Genomic DNA, 27,792 nt, shown 5'->3' on the forward strand with positions numbered 1-27,792 from the left:
AGCTAACATTAGCCAACTGGGATCTGGTTATCATATTGGTTCGTATTAATTAAACTCGTAGAAGTGTAGAAATCAATGAATTTTGAATGTATGAAAATCGTATGTGTGTACTGCGGTTTCAGTTTTTATGGAATTTTCATGAATGTAACTGTCGCACTGAAATAGGGTCGATTGGACAATAATGACAATAATGAGGGACAAGTTATTGTTTATCGCCAAGGGGGGTGGCAGGATTCTTGGCAGGTCCCACGGTTTTTAGCGAGAACGACGGGGGATCGTCCAAAGATTAGTATGAGGGGGGCATTAAAATAAAATTGAATGGGAGTGATCGGGGCAAGTTTTTATTGTTACACGACCAAAATCCTCCGGCAACCCACCCCCTCCAAGGCGGTTACGGTCGGTCCCTAAATATGGACTTTCAGTAGATATATTGGTATCTTAACAAAAGTAAAGAACGCGGGGGTTACCTGTGTAGCCATAAAAAAAAAAAAGCGTTTGGGGTCATTAATTTGCAAAAGACATGAAAAGTCGCCTTAAGTGCTGTTTTACTTTCGTTTAGTATTTATTCGGTACAATTCTGTAAACCTACTACGTGAAATTGGAATCATCACTACAGTACACGGCAATAAACATGGTATCATTCCTTGTAGTTGACTTTGAACGCAAAAACAGGAGTTGATTTTGGTAAAGCACTATCTTCGATGCTATAATGTGGTACTTGTTCCTCTTTGATAAGAGTCCACAAGCCTTGCTTTTCCAGCTCTATCATAGCAGGTCTGAAGTCAGGAATGTCTTTAGTGAGAACATCGAAATAGATAACGCCTCCTGTTAATGACAAACGCAATGTGGTGTAAAAACAATCTAATAAATTTGGTTGAGGGTGTAAGTTTGTATAGAAACTGTGGTGCTGCGTCGGTTGGTTTTATCCGGTTGGTTTTAACCCTTCATGAAATTATTAAGTGTTCTCTCTCTCTTCTTTTAAATTTTTATTTAAACAGGAATCTATGCATGATTATAAAGAAAACGATAGGCAGATGATGTTTCTTTGCAATTTCTGCTCAAGAATGTGTATGACGGTTTACGTATTTAATATATTTGAGGTTGGGATGCGCATATCATGGTGTGATGTAATATGTGTAGTGTACTGACCGTACATGTATTATATATATCTAAATGCATACTTGCACTAATTTCTGTTAACCCCGTGGTTATTTTGGGTGCCAGTGTCCCTTACACCTTTGCCATAAAACGAGATTTATAAAAATTGTTGTAATAATATGTTACGGAGTAAATAGAGTTTGTTTTTGCTGTTGATTTTATTAGTGGTGGTGTTGTTATTATATTTTATCGTTACCCACAAAAGGTCATGATTCGACGTGGGTCTTTTAAAGTCATCAGGGAAGCAAAGGCAGAAAGGACACTCACCATTGCTGACAACCCTCATCATTTCATGGAATGCCAGTGGTTTGATATAGACTAGGGCCACCACCCCTGATAATATCAAGGCATTGTATTCGCCATCTTGAATACCAGGGGTCCGCTTCTCCGTAAGATTGCTGCAAATGAATTTGGTGTAGACACCCTTCTTCTTGGCTTCATCCAACATTTTTTGAGAGGTGTCAAGGGCGTCCAAGTTAGTGTAGCCTTTCTTGTTAAGCTCAAGTCCCAACAGTCCAGTTCCGGCTCCCATTTCCATTATTTTAACTTCACATTTGGGTTTGTCAGGCATGGCTTCTTGAATCGTGGTGTCAAAGACTTCTACCATGGGTTTATGTTTGACACAACCGACAGAAAAGAGTTCCTAAAATTGCAAACATGTTTAGGCACCACTCATTCATATACTTCAGAGGGGTAAAAGGCAGACTGGAAGATTTTTGAGGGGATCACATGGTTTTAAGAGGAAACCGAGGGGAATCAGTTGACACCAACAGCATATGAAGGGAATGAAGAGGGGGGGGGGGCTATATGTTAACGCTAGAAAAGAATCCCATTATTTAAATCAAGCAGTGTCCGATTAAACAAATGTCGACTTCAAAATCCCTAGGTGTTCACATCGATGGAAATCGTTCTTGGGAGTTTCATATCAACGAAATATCTAAGAAGATTGCTTCTGGCATGAGTTCGATGAGCGTATTAGGTATTTTCTCCCTTTTAAGATTCTACTTAACGTATACAATTTACTGGTACAGCTAAACTTTGATTACTGTAATGTAGTATGGGGAAATTGTTCTAAGAACCTTTCTTCTAAATTGCAGAAATTTCAGAAAAGCGCCACTCGCGTTCTAACTTTCACTAATTATGACTGCAGTACCAGTGAATTATTTCAAAATTGAATGTGGTCGAAACTTGTCCATCAGTGCGTAGTTAGTAAAGCAATAATAGTGCATAGCATTGTAAATAACACAGCTCCAGAATATCTGACTTCGCGTTTTGTTCGTCGATGCGGTTTAATTAGTTATAACCTTAGAGAGAATGAATACAAGCTGGCTGTTCCACAATCCCACACTGAATTTTAGAAAAGAAGGCTTTCCAATAGCGGAAGTGTTGTTATGGAACAGCTTGCCTCTGGGAGTGCCGCAATTGACATCCCCTAATGTATTTTGAGGAAAAATTAAGGGACCTATTCCGTGAAATGATTTAATTAGCGATATGTTAATTTTACACACGGCCTCCTTGACCAGCAAGTGTTTTGAGGGTGGGCTGGGGGAGTCGTAAGAATTCTATAGAGCCTTAGGGAGGGAGGGATCAGGTAAATTTTATCGTGACACACTCACTAACCAATGCAAAGTCTGTACATAACCTGATAGGCTTATCCGGCCTTGATGTAGCTCTGATAGGTTGAGAATACTGCTTTTCCTTGACGAAAGTCCATCGAGAGATGCAAAGCATTTCACAAGGGGTTTTGGAGAGTTAGCAACTGCCCATTCATGCCCTTTGGCGGGCAAGGGGAATCGTTGTACAAAAATCATGAAACTCACTTATTTACAATGATTATCGTAATTTACTTACTCTCTCATAAGAGTCTGCCCACTTATCAAACACTTCTTGAATGTCCTCCTTCGGTAACGTCACCTTCAGAGTATGCACTGTGCCAGTGAAGTACTTCTCGTAACCTGCTCTTCCTTTTCCTGAGGTCGTCATGATTGTACCTCAGATATATTTTATTTGATCTGCACCTGAAAAGATTGACTGACATATGGGTTGTTCACCAAGCGCGAGTTTAAGATGGCTGGATATTAGCCGACTCCTTTATTGGTGTTTTATCGACCGATATGGAGCCTAGATGGAGTCTAGATCCATTAAAACGAAAAAAAAAAAAGGACGAAGCTAATGTCCAGACATCTTAACCGTTCAAGCTTGGTCAGTATATTATATAGCAAAATATTTCGCTTTATTTAGAATCAAGAATGAGCTTTTTATTTCGAAAGCCACGAAATAGAGCAAATATTGTTTGAGGCGTGATAAATCACGTAGTATGTGTTCTCTTGACCCATGAGAGTCATTTTTGTTTTCTCTTCTGGACTCTCTTCTGCCGCTTTTTGCATCTCCATCGCCGTCACTAGAAAGATTTAGCACCTCGTTTACGTGAAACGGCAAAAGTACTGTCTTCTCTCTCCAATAAAGTGTCAATTCAACTTCGCGAGTGTGATTCGCACGTGTGATCAATCGCTGGTATATGCAAAGTGCGGCCAATACTACTCAAGGGTGAGGTTACACAGGTGAGGGTATAATGCATATGACCCATTACCCCTCGGATTTACCATCAACCATCCTGATATAAGTTTTTGATGCCCACTCCTTTCGCATAAGTAATGTCTTCTCTCCCTAATAAAATGTCAATTAAACTTCGCGAGTGTGATTCGCGCGCGTGATCAATCGCTGGTATATTTTCAAATCAAAATTAAACTTAAATTTATAGCACTTATTTTGAAATCACTCAATTTCAAATAGGCTTTCGTTCAATACCAATACTACATGTAATTCTTTTAAAGAAATCGAGGGAATGCTTTTTGAGAATAAACAGTACTGCTGAAGTATCAAATTTGATTATTTCCTTGTTTAAATGTAGCATTCCCATTTTTTTTTTAATTAAATCTATATATCATGCATTTAGATTCGAGTTTTTGCTGTAAGTTATCTTTAGAAACTTAACCATTTAATTTGTAGCAGCTCGACATGCTCTTCGAAATGAAGTGATTGGCCAGGCAACGAGTTTCCAAGCAAAACAAAAACGACTTTAAAAGATAAACATATATATATATATATATCTGCAGACAGTACCGTTTCGGCCTTCTGGGCCTCATCATCTATATATATATATACTACATGTAAATATATATATATATATTTAACGAACTGGTTCAAGACTTCAGAGGTAGTTCATCGTCATCGTCATCGTCGAGGCAGTACAAGTCTTGAACCAGTTCGTTATAATTATCAATGCTCCTCTAAGAGTTGAGCGCTACTCGAAATACATTCAAATCAAGTCCAAGAATTTTTATATATATATAAATGTAATTTATGTCTTTTTGAAAAATTCACGATCATATGTAAAAAGGAACTTTGCAGTCTAAACAAGCGAAATGAGCTAGCAAGTTCATGCCCCCATTCATGCCCCCTATATATATATATATATATAACAAGTTAAAAGGCCTCGAGCCAACAGTGACGCCGCGCCAGAAGGATCCAAAAGGATTCACAGTCCAAACCTCGATAAATAGTAGGAAAAATATTGTAGTACGGGAGGACGGACAACTTCGAGCTAAGAAAGACATATACTCAAATGAAAAGTCTAAGAAAGTTTAATAAAAAACGTTTCGGTCCGAGACCTTCATCAGTTGTAATACATTGACTTACAAATTCCTTAAATAGATTTATATAGGGCGCGATGACACATATAAACAAGCACAGTAATTACTACGCGAAAAATTATCACATTAAAAAGAAATGGAAAAATTGTCGAATCCACTGAAAATGTCAAGGTACCAGCGTTGACTTGAAAGGCGAGAATTGTACTAAAATTCCCAATCAACGCTGAGACTGGGACCTTTGATGCCCGCCCAATTTGAAAAAATTCTCCGCATTAATTATATATTATAACAAATGACTTTAGAGTTAGATTTCGCAACCACAAGTCTGCTATGGTCACTAAGAAAAAGACCTGTGAAGTAGCGGTACATTTTAACAAAACACCATATGATTTAAGCGATTTCTCATTCCAATGCATTGATCAAGTGCAGGCGACAGTAAACAATTCAGGTAACATCGAGAAACTTCTAATTACCAAAGAAGCATACTGGAGCGCACAGTTGTTCTCTGTGGCACCCTTCGGCTTGAATAAGTGCCAGGAATTTCACTCCGAAAAAAGAATAAACTATAATGAATGCGGAGAATTTTTCCGTTCAAATTGGGCGGGCATCAAAGGTCCCAGTCTCAGCGTTGATTGGGAAATTTAGTACAATTCTCGCCTTTCAAGTCAACGCTGGTTCCCTAACATTTTCAGTGGATTCGACAATTTTTCCATTTCTTTTTATTGTGATAATTTTTCGCGTAGTAATTACTGTGTTTGTTTATATGTGTCATCACGCCCCATATAAATCTGTTTAAGGAATTTGTAAGTCTTTGTATTACAACTGATGAAGGTCTCGGACCGAAACGTTTTTTATTAAACTTTCTTAGACTTTTTATTTGAGTATATGTCTTTCTTAGCTCGAAGTTGTCCGTCCTCGTGTACTACAATATTTTTCTTATATATATATACAGCACTGCACTGATTGTACTGATGAGGCCGAGAAGGCCGAAACAGTACTGTCTGCAGTTATTTATATATATATGCAAAACAAATTTCAAAATATGCTGCTAAAGAATTAAAAGCCACCATTGGCAATATTGAAAACGACCAGTGGTGATTTTCATCAACAGTTCAGAGGTGTTCCCGATTTTTGGGAGACCTCGAAAAAGTACCAACCCCGCAAACTATAGACATTAGTTTTAACTCAAATTGAGTGGTTTAAATATCTTTAGACGATAGCTTATCCCAAGGAAACTGATACATTGATAACATATGTCTCTAAGAAGTTGTGTTGCTTCGGTAGCCTTTAACGTTGAGATTTACGAATATTCTAGGTCGAGCGATTATTTGATATTCAAACATGCACTTTCGAAGGCAAAAATTGTTTTTACTCTCTAACAAAATTTTTGGAGTTTCTTTTAATACATTTAATGAGGTTCTTGATAGGATTGTGGCTTTTACGGTAGGATTATGGCTTTTACGACTAACAGTTAAAATTTTGGCCATTTTATGCTCACGGTTGAGTTATTTAGAACACTTTTTAAGATTAGCCTTTTTGAATGACTAACGATTAAAAGTTGTCAATCTTTACGTCTAACGGTTGAATTGTTTTGGCCGTTTTACGGCTAACAGTTAACCAGTTAACCGCACTGAGATCATCTTCGATGTGTAAATCGTGTCTGTCTGGTATAGCTCGACATACTAAGTGCATAGAATGGCATCACTTTCATTGTAGTATGTACAGTATCTGAGGTAAAAACGACATCATTTGACTCTAGTACATTTTACTCACCGTCAAAAGGCAGCAAATCTATTGGGAAGAAATCCTCAACGAACGAGAGATTGATGTCTAATTTAATTTAATTAAGACGCATCCAAAGCAGTCGCTAGACATTGTAATATTCCTAATCATTCTAAGCAGCATACGGCAGCCTGCGGCCTTTCCCTATATCCAGGCAACAAGGAATGCGGTAAAACTCGCAGATCAACTCAGTAGATAAAACCAAAATAACCGAGAATACAAATGATGTACACCAATGATTTTCCATCGACTCTGTTTAGTTCAGACATTGAAAAGAAAAGCCGTGCTAAGGAAATCTGAATTGACTGAAATGCGAGGGACACGCTAGGGAACTTACTCCAGGGAAATTTTGTCAACATTTTAAAAACCCATTCAGCGTAATCTACTTCATCTTTTTACATAGCTACTAAATGCAATATGCGCAAGCGTGCATCCTATCCTAAAGCGTACGCCCGCGACATCAGTCATCGCTTGTAAAAAACTTCCTCTGCCATTGACTGCACATCATGGTATCTTTCGATGTTGAGAGTTTGTTCACTAGTATACCTCTTGATGGATGCATTGATCTGGCGATCAAGTACATTCATCAAGGTAACACTGGTCTTAAGATAAACGCCGCTGCCTGAAAACGCTTTTTACCTTCGCAACAGCTGAGACCGGTTTCTTGTTCAAGGGTGTGTTTTATGATCAAATAGATGGGGTTGCCATGGGTTCCCCACTTGCTCCAGTACTTGCAAACCTCTTTATGGGACATCGTGAAAAAAACTGGCTAGATAACTATTCATTCTCTGAAGTTCTGTTCTACAGACGTTATGTTGATGACACCTTTTGTTTGTTCAATAGCGAGGAGGACGCGCTCGTGTTCTTTGATTATGTCAATACCAAGCACCCCAGTATTCGTTTCACAATAGAAAGGGAAACTGATAAGAAATTATCGTTTCTAGACATATTGTCAGACAACAGTCATCCATCCATCGTCACTAGTGTATATCGCAAGAAGACTTTTACTGGTCTTCTTACTAATTATTTCAGCTTCGCTCCTTTGATTTACAAAGTAGGTTTAGTCTGAACATTGATTGACAGAGTATATGAGATCAATAATTCCTGAGTTGGTTTTCATCTGGATGTTAAGAAACTTATTTTCCGGCTACGAAAAAATTGTTTTCCATCTTGGGTCATAGACAGGATCATTTACAGGTATCTAGCTAAGAAAATTAATCCTTCTCCTACCGGGCAGAATGCCTCAACTAACATTCTTCGCACTATTATAAACTTCTTTATGTTGGCCGGTTTTCAAAAATCGCTCAGACTAAGTTAAGACAACTACTCAAACGTTATTGTAGAGCTGATCTAGATATTAAGTTAGTCTTCACTACGTTTAAACTCAGAAACATGTTCAGTGTGAAAGATCGAGTACCGCCAGGTCTAGGTTCGCGTGTCGTTTATAAATTTTCGTGTGCTGGTTGTAATCCGAGTGATATTGGTGAGACCACTCGCCACATTTGTACACGAGTTCGTGAGGACCTCTTGTCGGACAAGTCTTCGCATATTTACAAGCACCTGCAATCATCAAGGGCCTGTCTTGACTCTTGTGATACAGAATGTTTCACGATCTTAGATTCTGCCGCTTCAAAATACCAAATTAAGATCAAAGAGGCATTGCATATTAAGTGGGAAAAATCCATTCTTAATCAACTGAAGCATCTAGAATTGTCTCTTTCCTTTTAATTATGTTGTTTCTTAGTCTTTTATTTTATTATTATTATGATTTTTTTATTTTTATTATTATTTTTTTTGGTCTAGTCAAGCGCGCGCTATTTATATTTTTCGCGTATTTAATATTCAAATTGTAACGTAAGCCCTGACACGTAATTTGTAACGTACCTTAATATAAATTCAAATGTACAACCGTTAAAAGCTCATTTGCAACTGAAGGTGACATGGGAATGTCGAGACGCGTCTTATTAAATTTAAACTTAAAATTGTCGTCTCTTTATTGAGAGTTATTGTCACTCTGCTGTCTTTACGTCCTTTAGATAATATTGCTATTTATAATAAGAAACCGACCTTACCTGAAACATACTCAGCATGATAACATACTTTGTTAGTTTGCTTACGAAACGACCGAGCTGACTACGAAAAGACTAAACTAACTGGGTACGAAATGACCAGTAACCCATAGAAGCCTTTCAACATACTAGAGACCCACCTCCTCTTGAGCAAAGGTCCCGCTGCAGCTATTCGGATGGAATAGAAAAAAGTCTTTTTCTTTGAAGATTGGGAGTTACCAACAATGAAATGAAACTCTTTTGTGTCTCTCTTTGTGGCTCTCTTTGTGGCTCTCTTTGTGGCTCTCTTTGTGGCTCTCTTTGTGGCTCTCTTTGACGCTTTATTTGTGGCTCTCTTTTGTGTGGGTACATGTAAAAATAAAAACAACATTTCCAGGTGCAGAGCTCGTCTTTCTCAAGCAGGATATTTACTCTTTGGATAATTATTTCGCTTGGTTGGAACTTTGAATGTTTAGAAGGTATTCCTCCTTCCACCTTTTCTTTTTTAGGTCAATAAAAGAGGTGCACCAGTGGAAATTAACTAGTCAAACAGGCTAGTCATATCTAAGGGCTTGGAACTTCAGGGCGAAGCTGTCGCGTGGCTTGACCTATGTGCACTCACACATGAGTAAGGGAGAGTTGCAATTGCTTTTAGGTGATAGGTCTTCTGAGCCACAGCATTCAGGAAAAGACTAGAGCTAATTTGACCTACCTGAAACAGGAATTTTGGCTGTTTCTCACCGCAGTGATCACAATCCACTCGCTTCTACTGGCATGTGTTGTTCACGTGATCCTGAAGTTCCTTCCTTTTTATTGTCTCTGGACAATTTTTATTGGTACACTTTACAAGCTTTAAATTGCAAGACAATAGGTGATCCTATAAGAGCAAAATGATCAAAAGCAAATGCGAATGCCACGACTTTACGGTGACCTGTTGAAATTCAAGTAGAAAGTGTTTAGAGCACGAAGAAGTGTTGGTGAAGTGTCGCCTTTCTGAGCAATATTCGACAAAAAACATAGGTTTAGAGCAAATATTAAGCACAAATAATTCAACAATCTCGTAGAACACAATTTGAAATCTTGAACACAATTAAGACATTTTTTAGCATCTTTTTTGTCATCGTGGTGAGCAGCTTTCCAGCCTTTCACTAGTACAATGGGAACAGGACTGATGCTCATCCAAAAACAGTATTAATGTGAAGTGCAATCACCTAGGATATCAGAAGCATTCTTGGGGAAGATTAACAAGTTAAAAAAGTCATCACTATAATTATCGTCATCGCCATCGCCATCGCCAACGTCTTTGTCATTGTCATTGTCATTGTCAGTGTCATTGTCATCTTCATTGTCATCGTCATCGTCATCGTCAGTCGCCATCGCCATCGTCATCGTCAGTCGCCATCGTCATCGTCATCGTTGTCTTTGTCGCTGTCGTTATCGTCATATGAATTTCCCTATTATAGTTACCATCAGTATCGTTATTATTAATTTGATTCGCGGAATCGTCAGTAGGTACCTCGATACTGTAGAAAAGATTTCATTTTACCTTCTGACAGTCAAGCTCCTCTCTCTCAATTGGACAAGTGCAAGCTTGATTTTCGCTTTCCTGTCTGTTTATGCACACAAAAGAAAACATTCAGTGGCATTCTAGTATCTCGCAAGTCTTGATGGATACGCATGGGAAATACTAGCTCCCTACTAAAATTATGTAATGTATTTAATCACTCGTAAAGTGTCTAGAAAGAACACCGACTTATTTTCTTTGATACTAAATAGAACTTCAACCGTAGACTTTCTTTCCCTTCCCCTCACAACTCGTTTGTCACTACAAAAGCCAGACAAGAGAAAGTCACCTAGAAAATGTTTGCTTGCATATGTCGTGTTCCTCAAGCCACAATACAAACCTTTGAATATATTTCTTGCTTAGTGGCAGTTGACAAATTAAACACTAGATATCCTTCTCAAATTCATTCGAAAAATCTTTTTAGTTACAAGCCGGTAACGGGACGTCTTCTATTTCCAACAAATTAAAGGAATTTACTCGAAAGCCAATCATAAGTCATTAACTACACCACAACTTCCTAATTCTCTAAAAACTGGTGCGATCCGAATTCCAAGAAGTCAGTCTCTGGGAAAACAAAGCAGAGCTATCCCCTTACGATGGAGGTCGACTGATTTCAGTCAAACTCTCACCATTATGAAGACTGACAGCATTAAGTGATTATTCCCACGGACCATGACATCACGTGAAATATGCGAAAGGTTTAAAACTCTTTAATAATATGTTTGCCCCAAAGCTGGGGCTCATCTTAATTTTTTTGTGTTGCTTGACTTCTGAATTACCATATCGACTGAAATATTCCGTCTTGAATAAAGTCAGAATTATTTTTTATAAGCCAAATGTGAGACAATTCCAATAGAAATTTTCTTAAAGGTGCGGATTTCCTTTCCAAGAATTTATTCATATTTTCCAAGACAATCATCTGCTCTTTCATTATCAGTTATAAACTCTACGTGTGATGCACTCAAAGAAAAAAATTTCCATCGTTTCTTATGAAACCAATTTCTTCATTTCAACCATTAAGGATCTCTTAATTCACAAAATATATCTTTATGAACCTTTATAACATAATTAATACACCGATTACATCCAAAACAGCAATTACAATTTGTCGCACTGTTCTCGAATTTCTTTGTTCACGTTGAGTGAGCGCGCCCACGCAGACACATTGAAATGGCTTTATTAAATTGTTGATAGATGCACATATAACCAACTAAACATATATGAATTCAGGAGATGATATTCAATACGTTTAACAAGATTGCAGCGAAAAAATAAAGTGAAGATTGCGCAGTCATTATACGGGAGAGACAAACAATTGTTCTGCTTTTCAGTGACCAAACCAACGTTCCCATGAACAGCAGGAATAGCAAAAAATCGTCGGCCAAACATTAGAAAAGCCAGGGCTTTGTTGTTCTCATCATTGAAGTTAAGTTTGTAATATGTTAGGCTCCGTGAATATTTTTCATTACAGGCTTAATGTATTCGACACTTTGTAAACAGTTTTCCGATCTGGCATAAACGTGATCAAAACTTTAAGACATTGGATCATAAAGTTCCACCTAAAAAAAAAAAGGCGATCACAACAAACAGGTCTACAGAATTGAATTACAGTACAAATAGACGAATTTATGCAAACAAGCTAAAGCTAGTTAAGTCTTCTTCTTATCGATAAAAAGTCAGCCATGAGGAATACTCAGTTCTGCGAACGACTGATTAACCTACATGAGAAATTTTCATTAAAATAACACGGAATTTTTTATTAACTTAGAATTGTGGCTACAATGAAATCGTTCCCCTATGAAATTGTTTGGGTTAAATGCATGTGGTGCATTTAAGGTGTAGCTCCTCTATTAACATCTGATGGTAAAAAATTCCTCGAATAAATAGATTTGGGCTGCGTGGAAGCGTTCTCTATTTACAGGTACAATTTACTGATAGATAATAGCATGGCAAGGTAAAGCGTTCTCGACTCCAATCGGAGGACACTCAGGGGGACGTTGTTTAAACCAAAATGCCTCACTAATTCATTTACTTTAGATTTATTGCAATCAGACGTAATCAAACGGCAAGAGGTGGAAAAACTCTAAAATGAAGAAATCGAATACTAAATAAACATAATGTCCGAACAGATGGAGAAAGATAAAGAAGATAGCACTGAAAATAACGATGACTTGCGCTGTTCAACTCCTGCAAGGCTAAATACAAGGTATCTTTGCGACTGGATACTCTGAATTCGTTTTCTCCACGTCAAGTCATAATCACAAGAGAGGACGAACTCGCTGTAAATTGTGTCATAGCATAATTCCTTAGACATAAGCGTGCACAAACCTTTGAAAATGTTTTTCAAGACACTGTCTGCAGAATCTGTGACCGCACCTGGTCAGAACCGATTCTCGTAATGGGAGTTGGCAAATTAAGCATTGAAAATCTTCGTCAATTTCATTTGCAAAATCCTCATCGTAACCGGAAAGTAACTGCTCGTCTTCCATTTTCTCACTTTCTAGAAATTGCACGGGAGCAAATCGTCATTCAGCCCTAGCAATTCTTTGAAAACATGGTGATCCGATTTCTAAGAAAAGATCCCACTTGACTTATTGCAACCGTCTTCTTTTTCCGTCGTAGTCTCATCTAATCCGACTTCAAACACCCTATTGTTGTTTATGTATCTAAACGCCCTCAGAGTAGTGAATGGTTTAAGACACCAGTCTGGTCCCCACCAACCCTCCCTCCCCTAAAATCCATGCTGACTCTTTCAGAAACATAACGCCATGACAAGGGAAGGTGCATGGAAAGGTGAGGTGCATACCTATTAGCTCTGTGCCTCCACCAATTGAAAATAAGGGGAGAGGCTTCTATTGACATTTATTTAATCACTTTCACCAGAGTGTGGTGAGGGTCGCACAACAGAGCGAGGCTCCAAATTAAGTGCGCCCTATATCCCACCCATCCCACCCCAGGGGAGGACATCCATCACACAGTAATCTCGTGTGTGGGAAATTAACGTCTCCTACCCCAACCCTGCAGGAGACGGGACCTCCATTTATTCGTCCCTATCCGAGAAGACTAGAATATCTAACCATTTCTTGATGTTATAGAAAGGTAGCAAATTCTTCTCAATTATTTTAAGACCCTGAGTGTTGGTCCGGCCGGGGCTCGAACCCTCGACCTCCCGCACAACAGTCCAGCGCTCTATCCATTGAGCTAACCGGGAGGCGGTATAATTGTTATCGAATGCCCAAAGCGTGGCCAGTTTTCTAAAAATTCGGATCGCATCGCTTTCTGAGAGTTAGCCTGCTTTGTCTCGAGGTAATTACTGATTATACGACTGAATGAAGATTTGCTTCCGGGAAATTTTCTTCAGTGTGGAAATGGAAGACGTTCGATTACCTTCGCGTTACGATGAGGATTTTCTGAAAGAGATTAACGAAGATTTTCAGTGTTTAATTTGCCAATTTCCTTTACGAGAGCCAGTTATGTCAAGATGCGGTCACAGATTCTGCAGAAAGTGTCTTGAGAAACATTTTTAAAGGTTTGTGTATGTTCAGTAATATGTTAGGACACAATTTACAACGAGTAGGATCTATGTTGAGATTATGTTTTGAAGTCCTTGCCGAATCACTTCCTATCCATCTATCAGACTTTGAACGCACAACAACGTATCAATTGCATGCAAGAGAAGTAGAATCGTGAAAAACACTCTTTTTTCACCAACAAAAAGTTAATACAAATATAGAATACTCATATAACCTCCGAAAGTTTCAACCTCGAAAGCCCACCCTAACCATATGAAACCCTTGCACAAAAGCCCGGCGAGTAATAACGCGTCATCTTGGCTACGCCGCCATCTTGCAGAAGTCATTGCGCTCAACCTTGCTCGAAACAGAAATGGCAGCAATAAAGCCGTATCCCTTGGAGCCAGAGCGTACTCCCGATGAGAAGCAAGCGTCCACTGACGATAGTGACGCGTCTGAAAGACTTAGCAGTTTGAACAGGTCGACTGCGTTCGTAGGGAACTCAGAGAAACTGGCCATCCGTTGTCTCCAAAGTTTGAATCAGAAAAGAGTTAGGTTTACGAGATTTATTTCATGAACTTTGTACTTTGCTGCTCTATCAAACGACTTGTGTCTAGGCATCATCTTCGAATTTACGCGAGTAAGACTGGTTCTGGAGACCCCAGTGTGGAATCGAACCGTGCCAGACATGTCGTAGGAATCGAGCCGTGCCAGACATGTCGTTTGTACGTCGCGTTACAGTCGAATTTAATTCAGACGAATCCAATTCCATTAAATTCGTTGTTCCATCGACGTAAATCGTGGCGTGGTTTTGTGCGTCGAAATCAATACGATTGAATCTTATTCTCTTCCCAAATGCAGTGCCTCTTGTCAGAGGTGTCATTTTGAAATAAACTGAAATACATTAAGAAAATGTATGCATTTCATTCGACGTGACGCTAGTGCGACGTTGAAACTGAAGACGCGTTATCGATATTTTATCCGCCTTACCAAGACAGATAAAACGTCAAGGACGAATTTAATCCATACGAATTTAATTCGTTTTAGACGTCGCGCTATCGTCGAATTTAATTGCTTGTGGGACCTTGAATTAAATTCGTCTCAATTAAATTGGACTGTAGCGCGACGTGTAAACTAAGCCTTAGAGATAAAGGTGCGAATTTCTACCTCCTGATTATTCATATTACCGTTTTTGTTTATGTTTGTCTACTTTTTGTTTATGTTTGTCTACTTTTTGCCCCCAATAAAGCAAGCTTTCGACCAACCTTGTTGCAAATAAACATTGAAGAGGATTCAGATTGAAGATGATTCTGCTCTATCAAACGACTTGTGTCTCAGTGAGGCATCATCTTCGAATTTACGCGAGTAAGACTAGTTCTGAAAACCCCAGTGTGGAATCGAGCCGTACCAGACATGTCTTAGGCCTAGTTTATACGTCGCGCTACAGTCGAATAAATTCCATTAAATTCGTTGTTCCGTAGACGTAAATCGTGGCGTGGTTTTATGCGTCGAAATCAATACTATCGAATCTAATTCTCTTCCCAAATGCAGTGCTTCTTGTCAGAGGTGTCATTTTGAAATAAACTGAAATACATTAAGAAAATGTATGCATTTCATTCGACGCGACGCTAGTGCGACGTTAAAACTGAAGACGCGTTATCGATATTTTATCCGCCTTACCAAGACAGATAAAACGTCAAGGACGAATTTAATCCATACGAATTTAATTCGTTTTAGACGTCGCGCTATCGTCGAATTTAATTGCTTGTGGGACCTTGAATTAAATTCGTCTGAATTAAATTGGACTGTAGCGCGACGTGTAAACTAAGCCTTAGAGATAAAGGTGCGAATTTCTACCTCCTGATTATTCATATTACCGTTTTTGTTTATGTTTGTCTACTTTTTTCCCCCAATAAAGCAAGCTTTCGACCAACTTGTTGCAAATAAAAATTGAAGATGATTCAGACCTCAGCCTCAAATACCATGAAATAAGCTTTTGAATCACTGAACAACTGTTTCGACACTACTAAATATTATGCTTTGTTACATTACATGCGAAAACAGTGATGTTTTGTGTCACAGATCAAAAAGAGTCCTTGATTGTTGGCTCAAATCAAACTGTTTAAGAATAGGATTTAAAAGCAAAGAAATGTATCTGATTGTTTTAACATTTGACTAGGTAGTTACTAAAACATGGAACCACCCAAAACCATCCAAAACATAACCACCCAAAACCACCAAAAACCACCCGAAAACCACCCGAAAACCACCCGAAAACCACCCAAAACGAAAAAGGTCACGCAAGCACTCAAAGACCTGGGCAAGTAGGCTTAGCTACTGAGTTCAGCCTGGTTTCTAAGCAATTTCAGAAAGCAAATACGGGCTTCCTGAATTCAATTCAGTGAATTGTGTCTTGCAACTTCTGCCCTTAGTCAGTAACATGTTTTTTTCCAAAGGGCTCGCTGGATTGCAGCACCATCGCAAGCAGTGCACCTCATTAAAAATGTGTCTTGAACATGTATTCATTGTAGTATTTTAGCACGTACCCTGCAGCAGAGGTTTTCTTCTACTCCCTTCCATGCAACGAGTAAAAGGAAAGTTGTCCTTTTCCTCGTAGAGTAGAAAAAAACTCTGCCCGCAGGGTATCAAGCACGTAGACATAACATTGACATTGGAGTAGAAGACATAAAATCCAATCATAAAAACACTTGCCTTAGGTCGAAAAACGTTTTTCATTTTACTGGTGTTAAAATTTGAGTTTGCGTTTACTACGCGCCGATTTTTTTCGTATTCTCAGTTGTTAAAGTTCCTGTTAACGTCCAATTATCTGATCGTACCAGGGATATAAAAAATGTTCAGGATGATTGGTAAACGAAGAGAACTTTAAGTGGATAAGGTTTGTGTCACCTTCAACTACGGTATATGCTCTAATAGGCGTGAGGAGGACTTATTGGAGCGGGAGGGGGACTCATTGGAGGGGGAGGGGGACTTATTGGAGGGGAGGGGGACTTATTGGAGGGGAGGGAGACTTATTGGAGGGGGAGGGGGACTTATTAGAGGGGGGAGGAAGGGCGAGCTCTTACGTTATTTTTGCTTCTGATGAATTAAGAGAGAGCTCGTTATTTTGAAAAAGAAGTAGCTCTGGAGGAAAATAGCTCTACTTGAAATAACATCACTGCCACTAAAAGAGGACCGCCGCACTGGTTAAAAGGCCCTTGGCCAAACCACAGATCAGGCTGTAAGGTAAAATTTATGCCTTGTCTATTTAATTAACTCTAGAGGGAGAGCATGTGAAGTAGCTAATATCAAGTAAAATTACAGCCTCTCATCCATAACTGGCCATTTCAGCCCTACCAACAACGAAAAAAAGGTTGTCCATTTCTTTTTTTTTTTTTTTTTTTTTTTTTAATTTTTTAAGTTTTTTAAACATACTCTAGTGAGCAGCACACAGTAACAGATCTTACCAACTTCTTTATTTTTTCCTACCGGTTTCGTCTGATAACACAGACTTCGTCAGGGAGTTTGAACAAGATAGTGAAGGAACTTATTTTATACCTAATCATTGTAGTACAGATCATTTTCCAACAAGGGTGTGAACAGCGAAAAAACACCCTAAAAAACATTACGTTTTGGATGGTTTTTGGGTGGTTGTGGGTGGTTTTGGTTGGTTGTGGGTAGTTTTGGATGGTTTTGGATGGTTTTGGGTGGTTCTATGTTTAAGTAACCACCCATTTGATTAAGAAGCAAGAATGTACAAGGCACCCTATAGGAAAGAAAAGTAATACATCTCACCTTCATGGTCTGTATTCCATAATGTGTAGTAGTATTATAATACTTTTCAAGCACCATGGTCATTTGAAGCTTTGGACATAACAGTTAAGGTTGTCAGGCACTCTATGCCATGTTTCACGATTCATGGGGCTATTGACTTCTCACACATGAGTCTTGGTTATGTTATCTCGCGCAGGGTTGTTTAAGGTCAGGAAAAATACTTGGAAGATAAATTGAACTTCTTCAAGGTCAGGGAAAAGGTTCAGGGAATTTCACCTTAAGTTTGGAAAATTCTACATCTTTGAGGGGAATTTTAAGGAAATATGTTCTTCTTGCCTTGGCCCTCTTTAGGATGAAGGATCATGGTCGCCTTTTCCTGCTAAAATTTAAAGTCTACAGTACATTTCAAGGACATGAAAGGTGTTAGATTTCATATGTTACCTTAAGGAAGTCACATATTTTATTTGACTTGCTGAAGGCATATTTTTTATAGGTGAAAGAGGATGACTGTGTGGGGAGGTTGGAGCCTTTAACAGGAATTATTGATGAAACTGTCACTTCAGTTGGCGAGGGAAATTTCACTTTTGTCAAGGAAAAGTTAGGGAATTTCAAAAACTTATGATTGTGGTAGCCATGCCATGGCTGCTAGTGCCATATAAGAGATGTAGATATCATTAAAATTTCAGAATTCCTAATTCAGTTCTTTCCAAATGTACTTGTGATTTTATTTTTATTTGATATACAGGTGATTTTATTATAGGTGATGATATGGGTAAACAAGCAAAGGAGCATATTCTCTATGAATATTAAATTGTTTTTATTAATTTTACAGTTTTCAGTCTATTTGAACACACAAAACTTATCAATACTTGATGGACAAAGTTGAAACTGCATGGGGCCAGAAAGCTAATACTGTGTATTTTCATTAAATCTAAACACGACAAAATTAAGCTCAGTTAAAACAACAACAACTGAACAACAGTCATGATTAATTATATTATTGGCAATACTTGTTTAGATGATGGTTGTAGTGTATTACCCATTGGCGTATGCATGTAAGGGTTGGTTAGACCACATTGTCTGCCATTAAACTGTTGAGTTAATGTGTGTTGGTTTGATCCAAGTATTTACTGGTTAAATCCGAACCATCCGGGTGGGATACTACAATGGTATAATAGCATCAACCAATTTGGACTCTGGTTTTGATTTCTGAAACTAGTACTGTGCAGCATACAGACAGCATGTTAGGTCGATTTACCAAAGACTAGGAAGGAATCAGAAAAGTTATCCTATCTTTTGATTGTTTACTTAATAAGTAGAAATAAAAGCATTAGTGCATTCACAGGGTTGAGTAGGGCAGAATTAGGTCATAATTCTGCAGATGATTATGTAAATCAACATCTGTTCATTGTTCATCTGAAGTGATATACTGCAACCATGTCTGTTGCCCAGCAAGGTTGAGCGCAAATGACATCAAACAAGATGGTGGCATTATTACTTACTTTTTGTGCAAGGATTTCATGTGGTAAGGAAGGGCTTTAGAGGCTGAAACTTTCTTAAGTATACTACATTCTTTGTAATAACTCTTTGTTGGCAAAAAGAAAAAAGTGTGCTTTTCTGGACTAATTCTCCCTTGGCATTTGATATGTTGTCTCTTTCTCCTTTAAAGGCAGCCCAAGGCTATTTATTCTATAAATTGTTTGATATCAGATGACGAGAGAAGCTATAACTTAACTGAGGAGATGGATAACATCGTAAGATCATGGAAAAAACACCACATGTAAAACCATCTTTACATGCACAAAGTTTCATCCATTCAAATTAATAACAGAGCCTGTATTATAACTGAAACTTCAGCTCTGTTAGACAAGTAACATCAACATAGCCTAAGCTGGCCCTGGCTTTTTGGTGTTTGGTCCATGGGCTTTTGCTCACAGGCCTAGTGTTTATAGGAATGTGAGGTTGATTTAGAAAAAAACGTTTTGAGACCCTACAATCATAGTTTTTATCAGCACAGCGCACTTAATCTTGTTGAAAGTGTTGAATATCTGTTCATTTTCAGCATACATAATTGATCACTTAATACCAGCAGGATACCACAGTGTTAATCAATTCATTCTTTTTTTTTTTTTTTTTTCACCAATACTGGTAATAGGCAGGAAAGTGAAAGTCAAGCTTGCACGTGTCCTGTCGACAGAGAAGATCTTGACCGTCAGAAGGTAAACTTATATTATTCTCCTTGGTCATATTCTTTCATTTCCTCTTCCTCCACTTCACACCAGTTTACAACACTGAGGTATGGTGGAATTATGCCAATGATATGAGTCTAATAAATAAACTAGACGCTCAATGAGCGCTCACTCGGGCTTCGTTTAAAGCTGTAGCATTCGCACAAAACACGAGTACAGTTATATAATATACATACTATGCATAACGATATCTGAATTGGTATACTTTAATTGAGACTGTAACATCATTATGTTCCTGTAAATTAGTCATATTGACAACTTTTGCGGGTGTATCAGTAATCATCGTGTCTTCTATTATGCACTTACGACTCCATGCGAAGATCAAACCAACATTCACGATCGCTTGTATAATAATAATAGTGGTTATGTACGAAAGACCAATTCGTACTTTAAAAGTGTTGAACCCAATAAAAACCAATAACAGAAACGGGATAACGGAAGAGCTAACCTTAAATATTTAACCTTACTATTTAAGTTGTTTCTGTCATATCCTAATCCTGGCGCCACCTTTGAAGTTGTGTTCGCGAACATTGTAATATTTTCAACGAGTGAGGTGTTCGTCTCAGCATCATTATTTTTTGTTACATCAGTTGTTCAAGTTTTGCCAAAATTTTCGAAGTTTGAACTCACAGATAGCTCATTTGTTATGTCGCGAGAACTACACGGTATGAACTTTGCACACTTGGCCAGTTTTCAAACTATAAAGTTCGTGGACCGGCCCATTCCGAAAACGCTCGACATCATTTAACGTTGGCCCACCACAAACGGCGTGTGCGTTTCTACGTGAGATAAGCGAATAAGACAGGAATCTTTGCTGCGCTGCCCTCTCGAAACTCATCATTCTGTAAATTATGTTGCTTACGAAGAGCGAGCAAATGTCAACACAAGTTGTTGCGCTCTCATTCCCAGTTTGCGCGCTTTAAGCAAGGAACGCCTGGGACTATGACTCCTCTTTAAGCGACCAAGAACGGCTTGCATTTTAAGACTGGGTCTTTCCTACGGGAGCCCGAGTAATAATTATCATTCAGGGGTAACACACTAGATTAAATTCTCCATTTTGGGGAGTGTGCATTCGACAGGGGACGGTAGTAACTTCCTTGAAAGCAGTTGCTAGAATTTGTAAACATGTGCTTTTGTGTGTTGAATGCTTGCCATGCTCTTACTTCTTTTAAGAAAGTGTGTGTGTGTGTGTGTGTGTGTGTGTGTGTGTGTGTGTGTGTGTGCGTGTGTGTGTGTGTCCGTGTGTGTGTGTGTTTTATAACAGGAAAGGGTGAGCAAACATCCACATGAATTAAAATATTTTTTTTTCCTTTTTTTATTAGGACATTTTCCCAGACAAAGCAACTGAGAGGAAGATTCTCTCCTTCAACATCAAATGCCCAAGTGATGGTTGTGATTGGACTGGGGAGCTCAGATACAAAGAGGTACTATATAATATGTTATCTCAATCATATTGAGAATGCAGCACTCCTCTTGATGTTTATCTACATGAAGCCTGAATGTAAATAAAGATTTATGTAAATGCTGGCTTTTGAGGTTGATTTACATTTATTAAAATGTTCTTTAGTTAAGGCTGATAGTTTCTAAAGAAACTGTTTGGGGCTGCGTCGGTGGGGGTAACGAGATAATTTTAATATATCAACAAAGTTGAAATGGTAAATTGGCCACCGTTACGATTATAAAAGCTGACGTTTCGAGCGTTAGCCCTTCGTTGGAGCGAATAAAGGAATTGTGGGTTGTGTGTGCTTTTAAAGGCAGAAAATGGAGCTACGTTATTGGTGGGAACGTAGCAACGAGAAAAAATTGTGGCTATTGATTTCTCGTTGCCATGTTCCCACCAATAAAGTAGCTCCATTTTCTGCCTTTAAAAGCATTCACAACGCACAATTCCTCTATTCTCTCCCACGAAGGACTAACGCTCAAAACGTCAGCTTTTATAATTGTAACGGTGGCCAATTTACCATTTATACTTTGTTGATATATTCAATTTGTTCTTTAGTTACATTGGCACAAACCTGAAGGTTTTTTATTAAATTTTCAATTAGTTCTACTGTTATTGAAACCCTGTTGGGATTACTGAATTCCAATGAAAGGAAAAACAAAATAAATTGTAGTAGTCCCGTAGTAAAACGACGCCATTGTAAAAATGGCATCTTGCAGAGAAATTAGGATAGAGACTCATTCATCTCAGAAAGGCATGTTTAAATAGAACAAGTTTAAATGGAACATTTTCCGGGTAATTTTTTGAAAAAAATACTATTTATTCACGACCATGCAGATGTGATTTGATTGATCTTACTTGTTCCCAGTTAAGTTTGTCTTTTCCTTAAGCTGGTAGCTTTGTCCAGTGGTTGGCTGTGTGGATGGGACAATAAAGATAATGTTTTCTTTTTTCTTCTCAGAACAACATTGCATGATTGTGTAACTTATTTCGATTTACCATTTACTTTAGGCAGTAGTTTTTAAATCACCCCTTTTAGGGAAAGTATCTCAAATACAGTACAGGGAGCACACTTATATGATCTGCCCTCCCTCCCCTCCCTTCCTCCCCTACCCCCCTCACCCCCTTATCGAAAATCCTAAAGAAGTGCCTTAATATTGTTGGAAAGCACCATGAGATACAGTATTAGTTTCAGTATAACTATCTAAGGTTTTTAACAAAGAAATGCAGACCGTATACTGTATATTAACAAAGTGATGCACAATAGTCCTCATTAGAATGCACAATACTCTCCCTTTCCTTTCTTTTCTATCATTTATTTACACTTATCTTGCCCCAACAGGATCACCTATTGTCTTGCAGTTTTCAACTTATTCCTTGTACACATGAAAACTGCCAAGTGCTAATCAGAAGGAAAGAATTAGAAGATCACATGAACGACACATGCCAGTGGAAGAAAGTTTTTTGTGATCACTGTAATGAGCCACGGCCAAAGTGCCAGTTACAAGTATGTCTTGACTGGAAAACGTGTCATCATGAATAAACAGTACGCAATTATAAATGGATGTGAAATTTGTCTCACGCGAATGAAATATGACACACAATCTTCCTTACACGAGTCATTGGACTGCTCTCGTCATGAGACAAGCCGATTTAGATTGTTTTCCTTTCATTAAACCATGACCAGGCAGAATTTTGGGTTCTCTTTGATGTATTTAAGTAATTACGTAATTTTTGTTCTTTTAGGAACATGTTAACAGTTGCGCGAGAAAACCGCTGGAATGTCCAAACAGCTGTGGCGAGACCGTCGCCTACGAGGAGGTAGGCTTGTTGTTTTATCACTAGAAAGACTTCCATGATGTAGAGTCCACTATCATATAGCATCATGTGGGTACTCCCAATTATTTGACATCATCGGTTCACTGAGATAGTAAATCCTTCGAGACATCACCATAAACATTTAGTTTAGAGAGACTTACGATGAAAAGTCCCATCATCTTTTTGAGAAACGTACAGAGCAAGTGGCGCATTTAGAGACTAACTTTCGGCCTCACAAGCACCCAATAGGGTTAGTCATAATTATTGGGAAGGGGTAGACAAACTCAACTGTGATGGGTTAGAAAAAAGTATTGTATCAAAACTAACAGTATTTTTTGCATTTTTTCTTGTTAATTGTAACAGATTGAAAATCATATTAAAAACGACTGTCTGCTGACCATGGTCTCTTGTCTGTACGAAAAAATGGGCTGCACTACAAAGGTAAAGACACTTACTGGAATATTACTTTATTGTTATTTGTCGTTCACCAGCTACCGCTGAGTTACCAATTCTTGCACCACCAGGTGCGTGTAAGGGCCACATGATTGGGTTCTTCCGTTGCAGTTTCTCTATATTTGTGACAAAAATTTAACTCAAATGAATAAAAAGGTCTAGAGGGTTTTTGAACTCGCGAGAAAGATCGCAGAAAAAAGGCGACATATTTGACAGTGTACGTAACGAGGTTCTGTTTTATGACGTAATGATGTTTGAGTAAGAACAGACCTCTTTCGAGTGAGATTCATCATGTTTCCTTCGGTAACATTTCCCAAAACTCGGTGAAGCGTTTAACATATATTTACCTTACCTATTGTTAATTGATGAAAAAAATTCTTAAAATTAATTTTGAGTTAATGACGGAAATAAATAAAACAATTATAAAAAGTGAAAATATGCCTGAGCAACCCCTATTTTTTCCACTTAAACTGACGGGCAGGACAAATTTCTCACATATGAATGGTGAAAATTACGGAAGATTTCACGGAAACATTACGGAAAATCAAAATCAAAGCTAGAGCAGTACTTGTGACGTTTTAGCTTAAAGTGCTACTGAAACTTAATTTTCATATCCGAGATTTTTGCAATATAATAGAGTTTGAACGTTATTTGCAAACGCTGTGTACTTTTTTTGGACCAACGCATAGCGGAAAGTACATTTTTAACCATTCGAAGTTGACCGGCTGAGATCAAAATTGGCGGCCATCTTGGCGCGGCCAAAACAGCCCTGTGACGTCACTGGTTGTGTACTTCTGTGAAAGAAGGGTAAAAGCATGGAGTGTGGCTTGCATGTTGGGAGGCCGATAAAGAGGATTTCGGGCAAAATGCCATCCTCGTCTTATTCATCGGTGGCCACATCGGCATCTTGGCTATCTGCGAGAGGTTCGCCCCGATAGGGAGCAAAATTCCCGCATGATACCGAGAACGAATCTCTACCAGTCTATTTAGTTAATCGGAAACTGATGAGAGCCACAAGATTAGGATCGAAACCGTGGTCTTGCTTGACCATCTACAGAAAATGTCGAAAGACATTATATATAACGGTAGATGGGCTACTAAACGCCCCGAGCCAAAGCAATGGCATTCAGAGAATGAAGAAAACATGGAAGCCTCATACGACACCGCCACTGAAGATGATCTAATCGGCAAGTCTGAGGATAACGAACAAATCCCGGTTCTGTCCTCGTGTACCGGTTCACAAGAGCCGATACAAAAGACCGAACAATACACAACAGCTAACCAAGGACTCCTAAACAAAGAAAGAACAATACACAACAGCTAACCAATGACTCCTAAACAAAGAAAGAACAATGGTAATATTCTTGTGAACCGGTACACCAGGACAGAACCCAGATCCCTCTGTACCAAATTCCTCGCAGAACACGCCCAGAATCCCTACAATATAGGGCGAGGGCCAAAATAAGAGCAGACGGGGATTTCAAAAATGAGATAAAGCAAATCCTTAACAACGCGGAGCAAGAAACAGTAAAGGCGATCATGTGCTTCTATGAACGTGAAATCGGTCGTTTTAATACCGAAATAAAGAAAAGCAAACGAACCAAACGGCTGGAACACTGAACACTAAGAACTGTAGTACGATCGAATCAGCGCGCGTGACGCAAGCTGAAAGCAATCAAGACAACTTAACGATCGAGACAGTCAAAAAAATAGCTGTACATCTACAAAGGCGAACGATTAAAAAAATACGCAATCCCTGATGTACGTACTCAGTGCCACACATAAAGCAAATTCTCATGAAAAACTGGCATTTAATAGAAACACAACCACTACTGAGCGAACTATACAAAAATCCGCCGCTCGTATCTTACAAAAGAGGGCGGTCGCTCAAAGACATACTCGTGAGGCTAATCTTTGAATAGGCTACTCTAAACACACGCTTGGGAGTCGTGTAGGCCTGTCAACCCCATTTTACGCCACCATCTTCGTCTTCGCTACTGGAGACAACTTCGCTTCGTTCAGAAGAAGATTCACTTGACAAAACTTCAATATCTGCCATCTCCTTCGCCCACGAATACAAACAAACAGTGAGTGAAATAAACCACGCTATCGGAGTGAACACAACCAGTGACCTCATCAATCCATTTCGCTCGGTACCAGGACCCGGACATGGTTTTGTGTAAAATTTTTGATTTGAACGGTTAAAAAAGATATCTTTCGCTTCTTTTTGGCCAAAGCAAATTATCTCATGATGATCAGCATATTCAAAACTACAGGTTAGAGCAACTATTTCAGATACGAAAATTTCGTTTCAGTAGCACTTTAACAGTGAAAACAATTATATTGATATTAGCTACAGAAAACCAATAGCCCAACCCTTGTTTTTGCATTTTGGTAACTTTTAGTTTTCTGGGCAGAAAATATAAAAAACTATTCATGAAAACTCAACGCGGGCGCGCGCGTCATATTTAGGCAAAAACTGAACGGAGCTACCTCAAGTTTTATCCGTTTGATGGACCAGTGATGTATGGACGGACTTCTACGTTTCCAATCAGCATTGCGCTGGTAGTAGCTCAAACTGTGCATTCATTTCAAATGTAGTACCGTAGGCGAATGTTATACTAATGCTGCAGCAGAATGTTATAATTAACAATTATTCGCCGAAGGCGAGGTGAATATCGTCGAATAATCCCCGAGACGAAGTCGAACCTGAGACCAATAATTCTTTTAGTATAATTTCAGAGCTGAACAGCAGAGAAATTTCTAAAATTATAACATTTTAGTAACATTTATTAACATTTTATTTTAACATTTTATATAAACCGCGTGGAGCGGTTTATATAACGTCATATAAGGAACCGCTCGACCAATCAGATTGCTGGAAACTCTATGCTCAGCTCTGAAATTATACTAACGAAACTTATAAAAGTGTATGACTGTTTCGATTGTTTCTCGGTCAAAGAATCGTCAGCGTGGTGTTATAATTTCAAAGCGTTAAATTTATAAATGTGGCCTTCCATGGGAAAACATGTTCTAAGATGAACGCAAGGCCCGGTAAAGTGACATGCTGAACATTATGCAGTGGGTGAAATGACACATGGCTTCCAAGCGGTGTTACCGTAGGCAAGACTTATTAAAATTGTTCTGTCGTTTATATGGCACGATAAAAACAAAGGCGCGTGTCAAGAGGAACATTGAAAAAAAAAATAGAAGAATTTTTTATATATTCAGTGAATGTTAAGTGTCACATTTGGGGTCGGAGAAATCCTCAGTTTTAAATTAAAGTAAAGGGTATTCCATAGATATTCTGAGATCATGCTAGAAAACAGAAGAGGACATAATTAAATACATAAACGCTAAAAATGACAAGAAAACTGATAAAATACGAGGGTAAGGAAACGTGACACTATAACCTCCTTTCAATTGCAGCTTCAGAAAAAGCAACTTGATTCTCATCTAGAATCTGCGGTAAGACTCCATCTTGACTTGGCTTGTGTAAAGTTGAACGCCACTGAAGAAAAGGTTAAAAAGTTTGAAGAAACAAGCATCCGACTAGAGCATAAAATCGAGGAGCTCCAGAGGAAGTTAGAAGAGGAAGGGAAAGCCCAAGAACGACTGACAAGAGATCATAAGTGGCAGTTGCGTGATTTAGATAGAAAAATTTCAAAATTTAAAGAAGAATCGCAACCATATGTCTGGAAGATCGAAGAATTTAGCGAAATTTTTCACCACGCAAAGGGGCCTACGGAAAGGGAATACGCGTTAGAGAGTGGTTATTTTTTTAGTGGTCCAAATGGCTATAGGCTTAAGGCACTTTTGTATCCCGATGGTACAAATGATGGAAAAAATACCCACCTATCTGTGTATTTTTGTGTAATGAGAGGTAAATACGATGCTGTGTTACCCTGGCCCTTTCAGAAGACCGTTACATTTACGTTAATTGACCAAGAAATAGGTGAAACCCACGGAAATAATATTGTCTGCACGATTGACACAGCTCACGAATTTGATAATGATGCTTTTTCCAGGCCAATGTGGAATTGTAATTCTGAGTATGGTTTTCCTGAATTCATATCACACGAGGATCTATTCGATGGATCCTACATTGTTGATGATACTTTATTCCTTAAAATTCAGGTTGGTCCCCCATCGGATTTCGGATGTGTGTGGGAATGAAAGGTGTTCTAAGTTAACAGCGTGTTTTAAGTCTTATTTTATCTTAAGATTAATTTCTTGCGATTATAAGGAAACCCTAAAATTATGTACTATACTGTTCATAATAGTATATTAAAGTTACAACTAGTAACAGTGATGAGTTTTACTGCTTTAGTTGAGATAGCCTA

General features: G+C 38.5%; 2 protein-coding genes across 7 annotated transcripts; one reads left to right on the top strand and one right to left on the bottom strand.

Annotated features, from left to right (window-relative positions):
- Positions 1–546: 546 nt before the first annotated feature.
- Positions 547–15,656, bottom strand: LOC148729422 (methyltransferase-like protein 27). 6 transcript variants are annotated; one of them, XM_088763358.1, is made up of 7 exons: positions 15,595–15,656; positions 10,188–10,251; positions 9,354–9,518; positions 8,803–8,996; positions 3,010–3,176; positions 1,426–1,801; positions 547–825 (listed from the first exon to the last, which is right to left on the bottom strand). In XM_088763358.1, the coding sequence occupies exons 5-7, from the start codon at positions 3,139–3,141 to the stop codon at positions 638–640; spliced, it is 696 nt and encodes a 231-aa protein (XP_088619484.1). In that variant the 5' UTR covers positions 3,142–3,176; positions 8,803–8,996; positions 9,354–9,518; positions 10,188–10,251; positions 15,595–15,656; the 3' UTR covers positions 547–637. The 6 variants fall into 6 exon arrangements, with proteins under 6 accessions (XP_088619484.1, XP_088619483.1, XP_088619482.1 ...); XM_088763357.1 differs by lacking the exon at positions 15,595–15,656 and adding an exon at positions 14,983–15,122; XM_088763356.1 differs by lacking the exon at positions 15,595–15,656 and adding an exon at positions 14,983–15,122 and having other exon boundaries at positions 9,354–9,572.
- On the top strand, positions 14,091–27,757 carry LOC111344364 (TNF receptor-associated factor 6). Its single transcript, XM_088725146.1, has 8 exons — positions 14,091–14,250; positions 18,911–19,013; positions 19,644–19,707; positions 21,060–21,161; positions 22,521–22,685; positions 22,925–22,999; positions 23,360–23,437; positions 26,879–27,757. The coding sequence occupies exons 1-8, from the start codon at positions 14,091–14,093 to the stop codon at positions 27,623–27,625; spliced, it is 1,494 nt and encodes a 497-aa protein (XP_088581272.1). The 3' UTR covers positions 27,626–27,757.
- The last annotated feature ends 35 nt before the right edge of the window (positions 27,758–27,792 follow it).

The sequence above is a fragment of the Stylophora pistillata genome, chromosome 6, assembly GCF_964205215.1.
Source record: "Stylophora pistillata chromosome 6, jaStyPist1.2, whole genome shotgun sequence".
In the NCBI taxonomy this organism is placed as follows: Eukaryota; Metazoa; Cnidaria; class Anthozoa; order Scleractinia; family Pocilloporidae; genus Stylophora; species Stylophora pistillata.

Bases quoted from the DNA above. Each gene is read 5' to 3' on its own strand.
- LOC148729422 (XM_088763358.1), bottom strand. From the start codon at position 3,141: ATGACGACCTCAGGAAAAGGAAGAGCAGGTTACGAGAAGTACTTCACT. The intron at 1,802-3,009 runs GTAAGTAAATTA...TTGCAATTTTAG, and splicing joins GGGCAGACTCTTATGAGAGA to GAACTCTTTTCTGTCGGTTG. The intron at 826-1,425 runs GTGAGTGTCCTT...TGTCATTAACAG, and splicing joins GATGAGGGTTGTCAGCAATG to GAGGCGTTATCTATTTCGAT.
- LOC111344364 (XM_088725146.1), top strand. From the start codon at position 14,091: ATGGCAGCAATAAAGCCGTATCCCTTGGAGCCAGAGCGTACTCCCGAT. The intron at 14,251-18,910 runs GTTTGAATCAGA...GTTCATCTGAAG, and splicing joins GGCCATCCGTTGTCTCCAAA to TGATATACTGCAACCATGTC. The intron at 21,162-22,520 runs GTACTATATAAT...TTGCCCCAACAG, and splicing joins GGGAGCTCAGATACAAAGAG to GATCACCTATTGTCTTGCAG.